Raw genomic sequence first — 17,931 nt, 5'->3', positions numbered from 1 at the left:
TTTCCACTTCACAGTAACACTTACAGTTGACCAGGGCAGCTCTAGCAGGGCAGACATTTTACGAGCTGACTTGTTGGAAAGGTGGCATCCTATGACGGTGTCATGTTGAAAGTTACTGAGCTCTTCAGTAAGGCCATTCCACTGCCAATGTTTGTCTATGGAGATTGCATGGCTGTGTGCTCGATTTTATACACCTGTCAGCAACTGGTGTGGCTGAAATAGCCGAATCCACTAATATATACTTTTGTATATATTGTATATGTGTGAAATTAGTTTTGATTTAGAATGGACCATTATTATGCACCTCTTGGAACAGGGGCAGGGGAAAAACAATACATGTCATCTATGCACTGAAATAGCGAATGGAGGACGCTTTTCCCATGGTTCATTTTCATGCCAGCCAGGTAGTACGGCAGGTAGCTTAGTGGTAGGGCGGCAGGTAGCTTAGTGGTAATACGGTCACTGTAACAGCCCTAGGCCTAACCACCAGTTCAGACAGCTTTGATGAAGCTGACCTTCAGTTTTTGCCATGTAGCAAAATCTTTGTCTAAAGTTCTCATTTTATCATTCTTGTGTTTGATTTCAGACATTACTCCCCAAATCATTTAGATGTTATGTTGTCCTTGGCCTAAATGTTTTGTTATGTGCAGCATGGCAGCTGAATCTACACCCCTAACACTGTCAGCACAACTCCAGAGCTTGATATGGAGTGATCATCCTTGTCCAATATGAATTGGCAGCTTGCAAAGTCATAGCTTATTTGAGGGTATTTGAATTTTACGGAGCTCAGAGGTTTTGAGTGAGATTTGTGTGGAAGATGGGGGAGTTGGAAGGGCTTTATATTCAGACCACTTTTCTGTATGTCTACTCTGTGAATGTAGATAACATGTTTGGAATCTCTTTTTCTTTCCCTCTTTCTTGCTCCATCTCCTTCACTCTCTCTCTATCACCCCACTTCGCTCTCTCTCGCTCTCTCGCTCTCTCTCGCTCTCTCGCTCTCTCTCTCTCTCTCGCTCTCTCTCTCTCTCTCGCTCTCTCTCTCTCTCTCTCTCTCTCTCTCTCTCTTTTCACAGATATGTCAGCATTAATCTCACTCAGGAAGAGAGCCCAGGGAGAGAAGCCACTTGCTGGGGCAAAAATTGTTGGCTGCACTCACATCACTGCCCAGACTGCAGTAAGAAAACTCTGTCTTCTTACCTATCCTAATATCACTGTCAAGGCTACAGGGGGACATTTCTCTCCTTATAAAGTAGGATTTGAAGGTCACAGCGTACACAGAGACTTCTACATTAACCAAGTTGGCCCTGTTGTTTAGACTAACTTACACTGTCTCCAATACCCAAGTTTTGCTGCAGTGACATAGGCTACATACCCAAATATCAGTGCCAAGACAGCAGTATGATATCTCTTCCCCACAGTATTGCTACTGCAGAATAGGGTTGTGCGGTATCCAGATTTTCATATCTTCATACCGTTCTTCTCTCATCCCGGGATTTACGGTATTACCAGTTTAGTACACAAGGGCGCAAAAAATCCTATTGGGGGGTCTATTACCAGAATGCTAACAAAGTTATCACAAGTAATAGCACATTTCCATGGAGGCTGCTAGCTAAATATGCTAACGAGCGCAAACGAAAATAATTGCAAAGACACGCAATCCATCTCATAAAGTTATACATATATAGGTAGGAGCTACCGAATGTCATTTTTGGTGTGTTTGGACATTTACAAGCAAATGTGAACGAGAGACATTGTGCAAATGAACAGTACTGGCTCTGGAGCAGCATGTGTACACACTGTGTCTGTGTGGAGTCTGGAGTCGCTAGGGCAATGGCCCTGCCTGCTCTGCTCGGAGAAGATTGGGTTGGAGCAGATGGGGGAGGAGCAGATGGGCAGAAAATGGAGAGGAGAAAAAACGCAAGGAAATCAAAACTGTTCGTCGGAATGGCTTTGACTTCTCAAACACAGCAGAAAGCCAACACAATGATGCCCCGTCTCGCCTTATTAATTCAGCTACTTACTTCGATAGTTAGCAATTTAAACTTAGGGGTCGCGTTAACGCAGAATTCTTAGTTTTTCACACAGGAAAAAAAGACAAAACGCATAAGAAATATCTTGCTGCGTTTTGTAAACGCAAATCTAAAACGCTTCTTATTGTAATTTCTGCTCGGCATCAGACACATTTTGTGCTTCAGTTGCACTTCTCCACTCAGATGAAAATTCACGAACTGGCATTCTATCAGCAGACAGCGCTCTGACTGATTCTCAATGTAGCCAGACTACTTTTCTCTGGTAAAATGCAAACATTAGGAAATGTACCTGGCTACATTCTTTCTATGATAAACAGAAATGATGGCCATGCATAGTTTTTGCAAAAAATACCTTACTTTTTCATCGTAAGCTCATTTAGCCTACTTGTGTGGCTGCCAGCCAAATAGCGTTGCACTTCTTTTGTCATCTGATTAAAATTAAGCTATCTTCTGCCGAATGTGTTGCACTAATGCATTTTCTGTGAAGGAAAACTATAGTTGCACGTCCCTGATCACTCTATTCAAGCAAAGAAACACTGACTTTCAATATAAAACACGACCCCTGTCAATACACAGCTAGACTCACCTGCTCCCGCTTTCTCCAGTTGTGCTATTTACAAACAAACACGTGACTGGCTCAACTGTTCTGGGGAACTACAGTAAACTTCATAATGTTAAATAATGTGACAGGTGAAATGACAAACGCAATCTGCTTTATCTTCTAACTTATTGCACAAGTTGACTGCAGATATTTACAGAAAAAGTAGCTACAAATATGAATGTATAGAAAAACTTCTATGAAATAGTTTCAACGATATTGACGGTATTGAAAAACCATCCTGTGTCACTACAAAGATAACGGTGTCCTTCCTAACTCAGTTGCCGGAGAGGAAGGAAACCACATGGGATTACACCATGAGGCCAATGGTGATTTTAAAAGCGTTACAGAGTTTAATGGCTGTGATAGGAGAAAACTGAGGATGTACAGTTGAAGTCAGAAGTTTACATACACCTTAGCCAAATACATTTAAACTCAGTTTTTCACAATTCCTGACATTTAATCCTAGTAAAAATTCCCTGTCTTAGGTCAGTTAGGATCACCACTTTATTTTAAGAATGTGAAATGTCATAATAATAGTAGAGGGAAGGATTTATTTCAGCTTTTATTTATTTCATCACATTCCCAGTGGGTCAGAAGATTAAATACACTCAATTAGTATTTGGTAGCGTTGCCTTTAAATTGTTTAACTTGGGTCAAACGTTTCGGGTAGCCTTCCACAGGCTTCCCACAATACGTTGGGTGAATCTTGGCCCATTCCTCCTGACAGAGCTGGTGTAACTGAGTCAGGTTTGTAGGCCTCCTTGCTCGCACACACCTTTTCAGTTCTGCCCACACATTTTCTATAGGATTGAGGTCAGGGCTTTGTAATGGCCACTCCAATACCTTGACTTTGTTGTCCTTAAGCCATTTTGCCACAACTTTGGAAGTATGCTTGGGGTCATTGTCCATTTGGAAGACCCATTTGCAACCAATATTTAACTTCCTGACTGATGTCTTGAGATGTTGCTTCAATATATCCACATAATTTTCCTTCCTCATGATGCCATCTATTTTGTGAAGTGCACCAGTCCCTCCTGAAGCAAAGCACCCCCACAGCATGATGCTGCCACCCCTGTGCTTCACGGTTGGGATGGTGTTCTTCGGCTTGCAAGCGACCCCCTTTTTCCTCCAAACATAACGATGGTCATTATGGCCAAACAGTTCTGTTTTTGTTTCATCAGACCAGAGGACATTTCTCCCAAAAGTACGATCTTTGTCCCCATGTGCAGTTGCAAACCGTAGTCTGGCTTTTTTATGACGGTTTTGGAGCAGTGGCTTCTTCCTTGCTGAGCAGCCTTTCAGGTTATGTTGATATAGGACTAATTTTACTGTGGATATAGATACTTTTGTACCTGTTTCCTCCAGCATCTTCACAAGGTCCTTTGCTGTTGTTCTGGGATTGATTTGCACTTTTCGCACCAACGTACGTTCATCTCTAGGAGACAGATCGCGTCTCCTTCCTGAGCGGTATGACGGCTGCGTGGTCCCATGGTGTTTATACTTGCGTACTATTGTTTGTACAGATGAACGTGGGACCTTCAGGCGTTTTGGAAATTGCTCCCAAGGATGAACCAGACTGTGGCTACTGTGGAGGTCTACAATTCTTTTTCTGAGGTCTTGGCTGATTTATTCTGCTTTTCCCATGATGTCAAGCAAAGAGGCACTGAGTTTGAAGGTAGGCCTTGAAATACATCCACAGGTACACCTCCAATTGACTCAAATGATGTCAATTAGCCTATCAGAAGCTTCTAAAGCCATGACATCATTTTCTGGAATTTTCCAAGCTGTTTAAAGGCACAGTCAACTTAATGTATGTAAACTTCTGACCCACTGGAATTGTGATACAGTGAATTATAAGTGAAATAATCTGTCTGTAAACAATTGGTACAATTACTTGTGTCATGCACAAAGTAGATGTCCTAACCGACATGCCAAAACTATAGTTCGTTAACAAGAAATTTGTGGAGTGGTTGAAAAACGAGTTTTAATGACTCCAACCTAAGTGTATGTAAACTTCCGACTTCAACTGTAGTTACTCCACAATGCTAACCTAAATGACAGAGTGAAAGAAGGAAGCCTGTACAGAAAATAAATATTTCAAAACATGCATCCTGTTTGCAATAAGGCACTAAAGTAATTTTGCAAAAAATATGGCAAAGAAATACTGCAAAATATATGGCAAAGAAATTCACTTTTTGTCGTGAATACAAAACGTTATGTTTGGGTCAAATCCAACACAACACATCACTGAGTACAACTCTTCATATTTTCAAGCATGGTGGGGACTGCATCATGTTATGATTATGCTTGTCATCGGCAAGGACTAGGGAGTTATTTAGGACAAAAATAAATGTAATCGAGCAGGCAAAATCCTACAGAAAAACCTGGTTCAGTCTCCTTTCCAACAGACACTGAGAGACAAATTCACCTTTCAGCAGGACAATAACCTAAAATGTATGAAAGAAATATTGTATAATTTTTCTTCCACTTTGAAATTAGAGTATTGTGTGTAGATCATTGACCAAAACTTACAATAAAATCCATTTTAATCCCATTTGTAACACAAGAGCACTGTGTGAATACTTTCTGAAGACTAAATATATTGAGTTCTACTATGGGCCCCGTGTAGCTCAGTTGGTAGAGCATGGCGCTTGCAACGCCAGGGTTGTGGGTTCGATTCCCACGGGGGGCCAGTATGATTTTATTTATTTTTTTTATGTATGCACTCACTAACTGTAAGTCGCTCTGGATAAGAGCGTCTGCTAAATGACTAAAATGTAAAAAAATTTACTGCTCTCTCTATCAGCTAGGCTATTTATGATACAACATATTACTTGTACATATCTGTATTTTTTTTGTGCCTCTCTCATTCAACCCCCTCCTCTCTCTCTTGCCCTCAGGTGTTGATTGAGACTCTGGTGGCTCTGGGGGCCCAGTGTCGCTGGACAGCCTGTAACATCTACTCCACACAGAACGAGGTGGCAGCTGCCCTCTCAGAGATCAGTAAGTAAAAGCTTTCTACATCACTACTTTGCTGCTTTGTTACAGTATGAGCTTCTATATGGAAAAGAATGAGAGGCTGATTGTACTTCATAAGAGGTTTTTGAGAGTTGTGGTTCATCACATTCACATTAATTAGTAGTATTTCTGCATACTATGCATAATTTAACTCTTATTAATATGTAATGAATTACATTATTGTTAAATGGGTGTTTCTTGTAAGGGTGCTAAGAGTTGGGGGGGATTTGCTTCCCTGTGCCCTTTGAAACCAAGGAGACGTGTTTCGAGATGTTCTCAATAAAGTCATGGAAAACACAGAGAAAACATCAGTCTTGCCCTCTAGTCATTGAACTACAGCACCAAGACACATATCTCTTGGGTTGCTGGGTGATTGTTAAGTATATGTGTTTCCGTAGTGGGGTGTCTTTGTTCATGGTCTGTTAGCCGGAGAGGTTCACAACAGAGTCAGACTGCATTAAAGTAAATATCACCAGTCACACAGCTCAAGCTGGGAGAGGAACTGGCACACAGGCTGTGGGCTGATTAACTTGTCCTACGCACAACAGTATCCTCTGACCATTTACAACCCACTCTCAGCAGTGTTTACATTTTCTATGTGTGAGTTATGCCAGCAATCTTCATACCATACAGCAAGCCTGCCAGAAACCTACTGAGATGGAGACTTGACTAGATGAAGGGAGTAGATAGATGGTAGTACGTAGGTGTATACTTACAGACACAGAGACTAGGTGTATACTTACAGACACAGAGACAGGGATGAGGTTGGAGGACTAGATATGAGGTTAACTAAGAAAAAGTCAGTGGGATAGAGATCCTAAGCCCAGGTACTGTATACCGTGTTTCTAGTAGCATGGCAGAGGAACCATGGAGCTTTCAAAATCTCCCCAACCCTCTAGTCCAATAGCAGGAATCAGATTTGTGTTTTAGTGTACCACTCTATTTTTTTTTTTTACATAAGCTCTCCCTTTCCCACATAGTTGTGTAAAGCTCCATCTGTCAGAGTATCTCTTTCTAATAAACAGTTGGTCCAGGTCTTTATGGAGAGAAATCTCCCTGCTAACAGATGAAAGCGCTGTGTCCTCTGGCAGCTTCTGTTCCTTGCCTGCCTGCTCTGCTCTACTCTCTGGGGTAGAAATGACCAGGAGGCCTTCTGTTCTGCTGCAGCTATCACCTGATGTCTGGTCCTCTTCTATAAATCACAGGATAACAGCTTTCGTGACAAGAGACCCAGCTTATTATCCCCTCTTGGTTTAGAGAACAGACATACGGAGGGGCTTTACTCACACCCTCTGTGTTATAAAGCCTGCATTATGATGTTATAAGCATGTCAGAATGGAAGTAAAATGTTAGGTCAGTTCACAACAATTGGTCATGAAGACACATAGCAGGATAGGACTACTGTGTAACTAAGCCTAATAAGCTACAGTAGCTACTGTAGCGATCCTACATGATTGTTCAGTACTGATGTCAATACTGTTAGTTATGGCTGCTATTGATACCCGTTTCCTGAATGATTATGAGAGTGTGAAGTTGGCTTTAATGTTAGAGAGCTGAAGTCTTTAGTGAGCAGGGTTGTGTAAGTGTACTGCCTGCTGGAGGAGCCTACAGAAGGTGAGCGCTGTTCTAGGCTCTGTGGTGTTGTGGTTGGATTGTTGTGCAGGTCCAGATATCTGGAGTTAAGCTGCAGGTCATTATATTAATATGGCTTTAGAGCAGATTATACGGACATCGAGCACCGTGCGTTCAAACGTCATCAGTTCTGCGCTCTCTGGAATGAAGGGTCTTTGCATCACAAACCAATGCTGTGCTGTTGTTTCAAAAGGGATTTGGATATGTCTCTGTTTGGTAATATCTGTCTGATCTGGAGAAATATAGTAATATCGAACACCTCTATTCTCCCAACTACCTTGTGATTTGTGCAGGTGTGGCGGTTTTTGCCTGGAAGGGGGAATCTGAGGATGACTTCTGGTGGTGTATCGACAAGTGCGTCAACATGGAGGGCTGGCAGCCTAACATGGTACCCATATAAGTATATCATTTATCCTCCTTTAACAGCAAGGCAAATGTCCTTGTAGACCATTTTGTGTTACTGATATGTGTCTGTTGTCACTGTTTGAGAATGTTGTCCCTTCTTGCTGTGTCTGTGGTAGATCCTTGATGATGGAGGGGACTTGACCCACTGGGTGTATAAGAAATACCCCAACGTCTTCAAGAAGATCAGGGGCATTGTGGAGGAGAGTGTGACTGGGGTCCACAGGTCATTTCATTTCTGATTACAGCACATTCACAGTCACACACGTTCATAAGACCAGCAGGCAACTCTGAGTTAAGTTCCTTAGTCACTTCCTCTTTGTCTTTCAGGTTGTACCAGTTGTCCAAAGCAGGCAAGCTGTGTGTGCCAGCCATGAACGTGAATGACTCTGTGACAAAGCAGAAGTTTGACAACCTCTACTGCTGCAGAGAGTCTATCCTGGATGGGTAGGTGTTAAATGAACCTTTAAGCGAAGTGAATGTTGTCTCACTACAACACTGCACTACATAACAATGTATCAATTAGATTTTTTTTGTAGATCAAATACTGTACATACATAAAATCATATACACTAGACAATATAATGGCGCCGGAGGGGATGGCTGCTGTTTTACGGGCTCCTAACCAACTGTTTTGTTTAGTTTTTCGCATTGTTTGTAACTTATTTTGTACATAATGTTGCTGCTACCGTCTCTTATGACCGAAAATAGCTTCTGGACATCAGAACAGCGGTTACTCACCTCAAACTGGATGAAGATTATTTATTTAATGAGTCCGACGTGAAGGATATACTGCTTTCCGGAGACCAGGCCCAAATCCTCGTCATTCGCGTGAAGAAAAGGCAGAGATACAGAGGGAGAAGGCGAGTGAGTAAATCGCCACTACCATCGCTTCTATTGGCCAACGTGCAATCACTGGAAAACAAACTCGATGATCTACGGTCGAGACTATCCTACCAACAGGACATTAAAAACTGTAATATCTTATATTTCACCGAGTCGTGGCTGGGTTTTCCGTACATCGGCAGGACAGAGCAGCTACGTCTGGTAAGACGAGGGGCGGGGGTGTGTGTCTATTTTTCAATAACTGCTGGTGCACGATGTCTAATATTTAAAGAAGTCTCACACTCTACCTCAGGCGAGGTATTGCTCGCCTGAGGTAGAGTACCTCATGATAAGCTGTAGACCACACTATCTACCAAGAGAGTTCTCATCTATATTATTCATAGCCGTGTATTTACCACCACAAACCGATGCTGGCTCTAAGACCGCACTCAATGAGCTGTATAAGGCCATAAGCAAACAAGAAAATGTTCATCCAGAAGTGGCGCTCCCAGTGGCCGGGGACTTTAATGCAGGCTAACTTAAATCCATTTTACCTCATTTCTACCAGCATGTCACATGTGCAACCAGAGGAAAGAAAACTCTAGACCACATTTACTCTACACACAGAGATGCATACAAAGCACTCCCTCGCCTTCCATTTGGCAAATCTGACCATAATTATATCCTTCTAATTCCTGCTTACAAGCAAAAGCTAAAGCAGGAAGTACCAGTGACTCACTCAATACGGAATTGGTCAGATGACGTGGATTCTACATTACAGGACTGTTTTGCTAGCGCAGACTGGAATATGTTCCGTGATTCATCTAATGGCATTGAAGAGTATACCACCTCAGTCACCGGCTTCATCAATAAGTGCATCGACGACGTCGTCCCCACAGTGACCGTACGTACATATCCCAACCAGAAGCCATGGATTACAGGCAACATCCGCACCGAGCTAAAGGCTAGAGCTGCCGCTTTCAAGGAGCGGGACACTAATCCGGACACTTATAAGAAATCTCGCTAAGCCCTCCAACGAACCATCAAACAGGCAAAAGCGTCAATACAGGACTAAGATTGAATCCTATTACACTGGCTCTGACGCTCTTCGGATGTGGCAGGGCTTGCAAACTATTACGGACTACAAAGGGAACCCCAGCCGCGAGCTGCCCAGTGACGCGAGCCTACCAGATTAGCTAAATGCCTTTTATGCTCGCTTCGAGGCAAGCAACACTGAAGCATGCATGAGAGCACCAGCTGTTCCGGACGACTGTGTGATCACGCTCTCCGTAGCCGATGTGGGCAAGACCTTTAAACAGGTCAACATTCACAAGGCCACGGGGCCAGACTGATTACCAGGACGTGTACTCAGAGCATGCGTGGACCAACTGGCAAGTGTCTTCACTGACATTTTCAACCTCTCCCAGACCGAGTCTGTAATACCTACATGTTTCAAGCAGACCACCATAGTCCCTGTGCCCAAGAAAGCAAAGGTAACCTGCCAAAATGACTACCGCCCCATAGCACTCACTTCGGTAGCCGTGAAGTGCTTTGAAAGGCTGGTCATGGCTCACATCAACAACATCATCCCGGAAACCCTAGACCCGCATACCGCCCCAACAGATCCACAGATGACGCAATCTCAATCGCACTCTACACTGCCCTTTCCCACCTGGACAAAAGGAACACCTATGTGAGAATGCTGTTCATTGACTACAGCTCAACATTCAACACCATAGTGCCCACAAAGCTCATCACTAAGCTAAGGACCCTGGGACTAAACATCTCCCTCTGCAACTGGATCCTGGATTTCCTGACAGGCTGCCCCCAGGTGGTAAGGGTAGGCAACAACACATCTGCCACGCTGATCCTCAACACTGGGGCCCCTCAGGGGTGCGTGCTTAGTCCCCTCCTGTACTCCCTGTTCACCCACGACTGCGTGGCCAAGCACGACTCCAACACAATCATTAAGTTTGCTGACGACACAACAGTGGTAGGCCTGATCAACGACAACGATGACAGTGTGGTGCCAGGACAACAACCTCTCCCTCAACCTGCTACTCACTGTTTATTATCTATGCATAGTCACTTTACATGTACAAATTACCTCAACTAACCTGTACCCCCGCACATTGACTCTGTACCGGTACCCCTGTATATAGCCTCGTTATTGTTTATGTAATTTTGTGTTACTTTTTATTTTATATTTTACTTTAGTTTATTTAGTAAATATTTTGTTAACTCTATTTCTTGAACTGCATTGTTGGTTAAGGACTTGTAAGTAAGCATTTCACGGTAAGATCTACACATGTATTCGGTGCATATGACAAATAAAATAAAATTTGATTTGATTAGATTTCTGATTTGATATACTGAAGTCCTGTGCTGCTGAATTTTTCCCCAAGGCAAAATATGATGCATTTTCAGTGTCCCAGCCAAAGCATCTCTGGCCTGTATAATAGACAAAGCCAATAAATCAGGCTAACAACATGACTTCTGTGGCCTGAGAAATTGCTTTTATAGACTGCTACTGCCCACTTCACTCTACCTGGAGTTTTAACATACCACAGAAAGGCTGACATTCTGAATCCTATTGTTTCCACTGTTTCTGTCTCCATGTTTCTGTCTGCAGCCTGAAGAGGACCACAGACGTAATGTTTGGAGGAAAGCAGGTTGTTGTCTGTGGTTATGGAGAGGTAAGGAGGTTTCATAATTTACACTACCCTTCAAAAGTTTGGGGTCACTTAGAAATGTCCTTTGTTTTCCATGAAATGAGTTTGAATAGGAAATATAGCAAAATGAATAGGAAATGTAGTCATTGACAAGGTTAGAAATAATGATTTTTAATTGAAATAATAATTGTGTCCTTCAAACGTTGCTTTCGTCAAAGAATCCTCCATTTGCAGCAATTACAGCCTTGCAGACCTTTGGCATTCTAGTTGTCAATTTCTTGAGGTAATCTGAAAAGATTTCACCCCATGCTTCCTGAAGCACCTCCCACAAGTTGGATTGGCTTGATGGGCACTTCTTACGTACCATACGGTCAAGCTGCTCCCACAACAGCTCAATAGTGTTGAGATCTGGTGACTGTGCTGGCCACTCCATTATAGACAGAATTCCAGCTGACTGCTTCTTCCCTAAATAGTTCTTGCATAATTTGGAGCTGTGCTTTGGGTCATTGTCCTGTTGTAGGAGGAAATTGGCTCCAATCAACAGGGTATGGCATGGCGTTGCAAAATGGAGTGATAGCCTTCCTTCTTCAAGATCCCTTTTACCCTGTACAAATCTCCCACTTTACTACCACCAAAGCACCCCCAGAGCGTCACATTGCCTCCACCATTCTTGACAGATACTCCTCCACCATCTTTTCATTTGGTCTGCGTCTCACAAATGTTCTTCTTTGTGATCGGAACACCTCAAACTTCGATTCGTCTGTCCATAACACTTTTTTTCCAATCTTCCTCTGTCCAGTGTCTGTGTTCTTTTGCCCATCTTAATCTTTTCTTTTTCTTTTCTTTTTCTTTTTCTTTGCAACTCTGCCTAGAAGGTCAGCATCCCGGAGTCGCCTCTTCACTGTTGATGTTGAGACTGGTGCTTTGCGGGTACTATTTAATGAAGCTGCCAGTTGAGGACCTGTGAGGCGTCTGTTTCTCAAACTAGACACACTAATTTATTTGTCCTCTTGCTCAGTTGTGCAACAGGGCCTCCCACTCCTCTTTCTATTCTGGTTAGAGCCAGTTTGCGCTGTTCTGTGAAGGGAGTAGTACACAGCGTTGTACGAGATCTTCAGTTTCTTGGCAATTTCTCGCATGGAATAGCCTTCATTTCTCAGAACAAGAATAGACTGACGAGTTTCAGAAGAAACCCACAATTGCTGATGCTCCAGATACTCAACTAGTCTCAAGAAGGCCGGTTTTATTGCTTCTTTAATCAGCACAACAGTTTTCAGCTGTGCTAACATAATTGCAAAAGGATTTTCTAATGATCAATAAGCTTTTTAAAATGATAAACTTGGATTAGCAAACACAACATGCCATTGTAACACAGGACTGATGGTTGCTGATAATGGGCCTCTCTACGCCTATGTAGATATTCCATAAAAAAATAGCAGTTTCCAGCTACAATAGCCATTTACAACATTAACAATGTCCACTGTATTTCTGATCAATTTGATGATATTTTTGGTTACTACATGATTCCATATGTGTTATTTCATAGTTTTGATGTCATCACTATTATTCTACAATGTAGAAAATAGTAAAGATAAAGAAAAACCCTTGAAAGAGTAGGTGTTCTAAAACTTTTGACCAGTAGTGTATATACAGTGGGGGAAAAAAGTATTTAGTCAGCCACCAATTGTGCATGTTCTCCCACTTAAAAAGATGAGAGAGGCCTGTAATTTTCATCATAGGTACACGTCAACTATGACAGACAAAATGAGAAAAAAAATCCAGAAAATCACATTGTAGGGTTTTTAATGAATTTATTTGCAAATTATGGTGGAAAATAAGTATTTGGTCAATAACAAAAGTTTCTCAATACTTTGTTATATACCCTTTGTTGGCAATGACACAGGTCAAACGCTTTCTGTAAGTCTTCACAAGGTTTTCACACACTGTTGCTGGTATTTTGGCCCATTCCTCCATGCAGATCTCCTCTAGAGCAGTGATGTTTTGGGGCTGTCGCTGGGCAACACGGACTTTCAACTCCTTCCAAAGATTTTCTATGGGGTTGAGATCTGGAGACTGGCTAGGCCACTCCAGGACCTTGAAATGCTTCTTACGAAGCCACTCCTTCGTTGCCCGGGCGGTGTGTTTGGGATCATTGTCATGCTGAAAGACCCAGCCACGTTTCATCTTCAATGCCCTTGCTGATGGAAGGAGGTTTTCACTCAAAATCTCACGATACATGGCCCCATTCATTCTTTCCTTTACACGGATCAGTCGTCCTGGTCCCTTTGCAGAAAAACAGCCCCAAAGCATGATGTTTCCACCCCCATGCTTCACAGTAGGTATGGTGTTCTTTGGATGCAACTCAGCATTCTTTGTCCTCCAAACACGATGAGTTGAGTTTTTACCAAAAAGTTCTATTTTGGTTTCATCTGACCATATGACATTCTCCCAATCCTCTTCTGGATCATCCAAATGCACTCTAGCAAACTTCAGACGGGCCTGGACATGTACTGGCTTAAGCAGGGGGACACGTCTGGCACTGCAGGATTTGAGTCCCTGGCGGCGTAGTGTGTTACTGATGGTAGGCTTTGTTACTTTGGTCCCAGCTTTCTGCAGGTCATTCACTAGGTTCCCCCGTGTGGTTCTGGGATTTTTGCTCACCGTTCTTGTGATCATTTTGACCCCACGGGGTGAGATCTTGCGTGGAGCCCCAGATCGAGGGAGATTATCAGTGGTCTTGTATGTCTTCCATTTCCTAATAATTGCTCCCACAGTTGATTTCTTCAAACCAAGCTGCTTACCTATTGCAGATTCAGTCTTCCCAGCCTGGTGCAGGTCTACAATTTTGTTTCTGGTGTCCTTTGACAGCTCTTTGGTCTTGGCCATAGTGGAGTTTGGAGTGTGACTGTTTGAGGTTGTGGACAGGTGTCTTTTATACTGATAACAAGTTCAAACAGGTGCCATTAATACAGGTAACGAGTGGATGACAGAGGAGCCTCTTAAAGAAGAAGTTACAGGTCTGTGAGAGCCAGAAATCTTGCTTGTTTGTAGGTGACTAAATACTTATTTTCGACCATAATTTGCAAATAAATTCATTAAAAATCCTACAATGTGATTTTCTGGATTTTTTTCTCTCTATTTGTCTGTCATAGTTGACGTGTACCTACGATGAAAATTACAGGCCTCTCTCATCTTTTTAAGTGGGAGAACTTGCACAATTGGTGGCTGACTAAATACTTTTCTTCCCCACTGTACTGAAGAGTTCAATGCTATCTCATGCTAAGTCATTGTGTATTCAGTCTAATGTAATCTGCCTCTAAAGACTAATGTGGACGTCAAGGTTTACCGGTGTACATGTTCTGTAGTGGGTCCATTGTGGCCTTTTCTGTTTATTGAGGTCAATGTGATGTGGTCATGTTATGTAATGCTAATGAAATGTGCTCTCCCTGCAGGTCGGGAAAGGTTGCACTGCCGCGCTGAAAGCCATGGGATCCATCGTCTACGTCACAGAGATAGATCCCATCTGCGCCTTGCAGGCCTGGTGAGGGACAGCAAGTAGGAAGCAGGAAGTACCAAATGTTAAGCACTGCTGACCCAGAGAAATGACACCATAAAGTGACACCAGGAGTCTTTTTGCCCTGCTCTAAGATAAACCTTTGAAACACAAATACTCCAGCAAAATATAAACAGAAAATATGAGCTGGCTTTTATAATTCAGGATAAAATGATAGAAACCAGAGAGCAATGTATTAAATCTTTAAATAAAACAAAGGAGCCTTATTATTTGAATGGCACTCATCAACCAGTACTAACCAACTTTACAGTAGGCAGAGCACTTGTCTCTCCCCCTCGGTTCTGACTAACCCCTCTCTCCCCATGTGTGTCTTAACAGCATGGACGGCTTCAGGGTGGTCAAGCTGAACGAGGTCATCCGCCAGGTGGACGTCATCATCACATGCACTGGTAAACAACATCAAACTACTGTGTAATGAATTGTGATATTATTTTGGACAGTTATATATGATTTGTAAAAAAAAAAAAATCACCTAATCACCCTGAGGGTTTGTGCTAAGGCCTATATGGAGATGGAGGTTTTAGACTGGTGTTCTTCTGTGGTCTCCTAGGGAATAAGAACGTGGTGACCAGGGACCAGCTGGACCGCATGAAGAACGGCTCCATCGTGTGCAACATGGGGCACTCCAACACTGAGATTGACGTGGTGAGGAACTTTGACAACTCAATTTGTTGCTACTGTAAATCGTAAAAATCAAGGGAGGCAATATTTGAAGTTTTCCTGGGAATATGATGTTCATGATGATGATTTCAAATGTACTGCATATTTAGACTTTTAGTAGAGTGTGAGTGAGAGTGCATAGTGTGTTTGCATGACCCTTGTGTGTGTGTGACCTGCTAACCAGGCGAGCCTGCGGACCCCCGAGCTGACCTGGGAGAGAGTGCGCTCTCAGGTGGACCACGTCATCTGGCCTGATGGCAAGAGGGTCATCCTGCTGGCCGAGGTGGGAAGTTACACACACACACACACACACACATGCATGCACATATACTCCCACATAGCAAATTAAATGTTTGTGTGTCTCCCTTAGGGTCGTCTTCTGAACCTCAGCTGCTCCACAGTTCCCACCTTCGTCCTGTCAATCACAGCCACGACCCAGGTAAAAGACACTCCCCACAGTAGCTAACAACCAGCTAGAGTAGTGCTGCAGTTAGCAGCAGGTAATACAGACCCTCACTGCCTCTCCCAACCCCACACTAGCTACCAGATAGCAGAGTCTGTGGGTTATTATGTGGTCTATTCCCTCCCATAATTAGGCCACCGTGGTAGATGATAAGAGGGTGCCTTGACCTCAGTGTCATCTCTAATAATAAAACTCCAGGGGGGGAATGGCTAAGGAGGGCTTATCTGAACTCATGTAGATTAGATAGACTCTCAGAGCACTGTGTAGAACATCAAGCTCGGACAAGGAAGCAATGGCATAGTGTAGCCATCTCCCCTAGTGCATATTTCATTCAGTGACAATTTGTGCATCAGATAACACCTTTCATTTGGCACATTAAGCAAAGTATATTTACATGCACAGCTGTATATTTAGACTGCTGTTATGGCATTTCTAAAAAGGTTCAGTGTTTATTTGAAGGTTCCAGGAATGGTGTGGGTATTTATAAAATGTTGTTTGAACGTAAGGGGGCTCTATGTGTTCACACGAGTACATTGTATAATGTGAGTATTGATATGTTTATATTCCTGAGATTGTGTGTGTGTACCGATGATTGTGTATGGTGCTTCATTTCTCCAACAGGCTCTGGCCCTTATTGAGCTGTACAATGCTCCAGAGGGCCGCTACAAACAGGATGTGTACTTGCTGCCCAAGAAGATGGGTGAGTCATCGACAGCCCTTATTATATCCTGCTATGTTTGGAGCGTTACATGAGAATACAGAGAAATAGTGGCTGTAGTGGTAGTTGTTATAATTATTATGTTATGGTCTAGCTAGCTACACAACCCACAGTAATTCCTGCTCTAGCTGTTTAATCACTCTCTCTGTGAGTGTGGACATAATGATACTGTATCACAAGTGCTTGTTTTGGACAAGCTGTTCAAACCACTTTCACTAGTTTCTGAGGCCCTACTTATGCCCTCTGGTGACGTGAATGAGGCATTCTGTTACGTTGACACAAATCGCTACGTTGAATACAATAAAATAAAATAAATTGTTTATCACTTCTATAATTGTATGTGTGTTGGGATTGTCTCAGATGAGTATGTTGCCAGCCTGCATCTGCCCACCTTTGACGCCCACCTGACAGAGATTTCAGATGAGCAGGCCAAGTATCTGGGCCTCAACAAGAATGGCCCATTCAAACCCAACTACTACAGGTACAACTACATCCCCCTAAGATCCCTTTAAATGACACCCAAATGTCAGATTTATGTCAGATTTATCTGCAATGCATCCCCACAGCCACAACATACATGTTCTCATTGGTCCAATCGAGCTAAGTAAAGGTTCGTATGACATTCAGTACAAACATTTGACTGCTAGGTTTATGTTAATTTTTGGGATTCACAGGTATTAGCTTGCATGAATGGACCACAACTCTGCACTCCTTGACTTGGATAAGGCCTGGATGACCAGAAGATAATGAAATCTATATTTTGTTTTTTTAAAGACACTTCACCAGACACACTGTTTTTGTTTTCAAATCAAGCTCTATTCCGTCATCTTCTTCAGTAAGTGTTACCCTGTTTCACTTGCTGTTTTGTGTGTTTAGTTTCACCATCAGTTCTGTAAATATACACCTCCTCTAAGAAACCAACATGCTGGATCCCACTGGCCATGAATGACCAATTGAAAGTACAGCACTTAAACTCGGCTCTCTGCTAGAGATGTATTTTTTTCCACACAAGTCTGATTTCATACCCACTCCCCACTAGAATATACATTTTTCTGATGGTTTATTAGTAGTTTGATTTATGTTTATATTATTGTGCCAAATGATTGTGTAGGGAAGGGGGATAGTTTTGATTGAGATTTATATTTGTTTTCTGCATTGATGTCGCTACACTCTTCTCAAATAATTACATTCCAGCCAAGGGAACAGGGAGAAATGGGCCTCTACAATAGAAAGTCTCAACCACAAAATGTCCCATTTAAAAGTCCAATGCAGCCGTTTGTATCTCAATATCTAATCATTTCTGGGTAACAATTAAATACCTTACTGTGATTGTTTT

At 42.6% G+C, this 17,931-nt stretch overlaps 1 protein-coding gene across 2 annotated transcripts in view; it reads left to right on the top strand.

The window, feature by feature from the left end:
• LOC121577644 (S-adenosylhomocysteine hydrolase-like protein 1) overlaps positions 1–17,931 on the top strand; it is a 53,272-nt gene extending 35,341 nt beyond the window's left edge. For both annotated transcript variants that reach the window (XM_041891398.2, XM_041891400.2), the window contains exons 4-17: positions 1,074–1,174; positions 5,532–5,634; positions 7,575–7,669; positions 7,803–7,909; positions 8,014–8,130; positions 11,141–11,204; positions 14,633–14,721; positions 15,073–15,143; positions 15,305–15,399; positions 15,599–15,697; positions 15,785–15,853; positions 16,499–16,577; positions 16,956–17,076; positions 17,270–17,931. In XM_041891398.2, coding sequence (XP_041747332.2) covers positions 1,074–1,174; positions 5,532–5,634; positions 7,575–7,669; positions 7,803–7,909; positions 8,014–8,130; positions 11,141–11,204; positions 14,633–14,721; positions 15,073–15,143; positions 15,305–15,399; positions 15,599–15,697; positions 15,785–15,853; positions 16,499–16,577; positions 16,956–17,076; positions 17,270–17,276 — 1,217 coding nt within the window. In that variant the 3' untranslated portion in view covers positions 17,277–17,931. The remainder of the gene's footprint in view (positions 1–1,073; positions 1,175–5,531; positions 5,635–7,574; positions 7,670–7,802; positions 7,910–8,013; positions 8,131–11,140; positions 11,205–14,632; positions 14,722–15,072; positions 15,144–15,304; positions 15,400–15,598; positions 15,698–15,784; positions 15,854–16,498; positions 16,578–16,955; positions 17,077–17,269) is intronic.

The sequence above is a fragment of the Coregonus clupeaformis genome, chromosome 12, assembly GCF_020615455.1.
Source record: "Coregonus clupeaformis isolate EN_2021a chromosome 12, ASM2061545v1, whole genome shotgun sequence".
Classification (NCBI taxonomy): Eukaryota; Metazoa; Chordata; class Actinopteri; order Salmoniformes; family Salmonidae; genus Coregonus; species Coregonus clupeaformis.
This window is presented reverse-complemented; position numbering and strand designations above follow the sequence as displayed.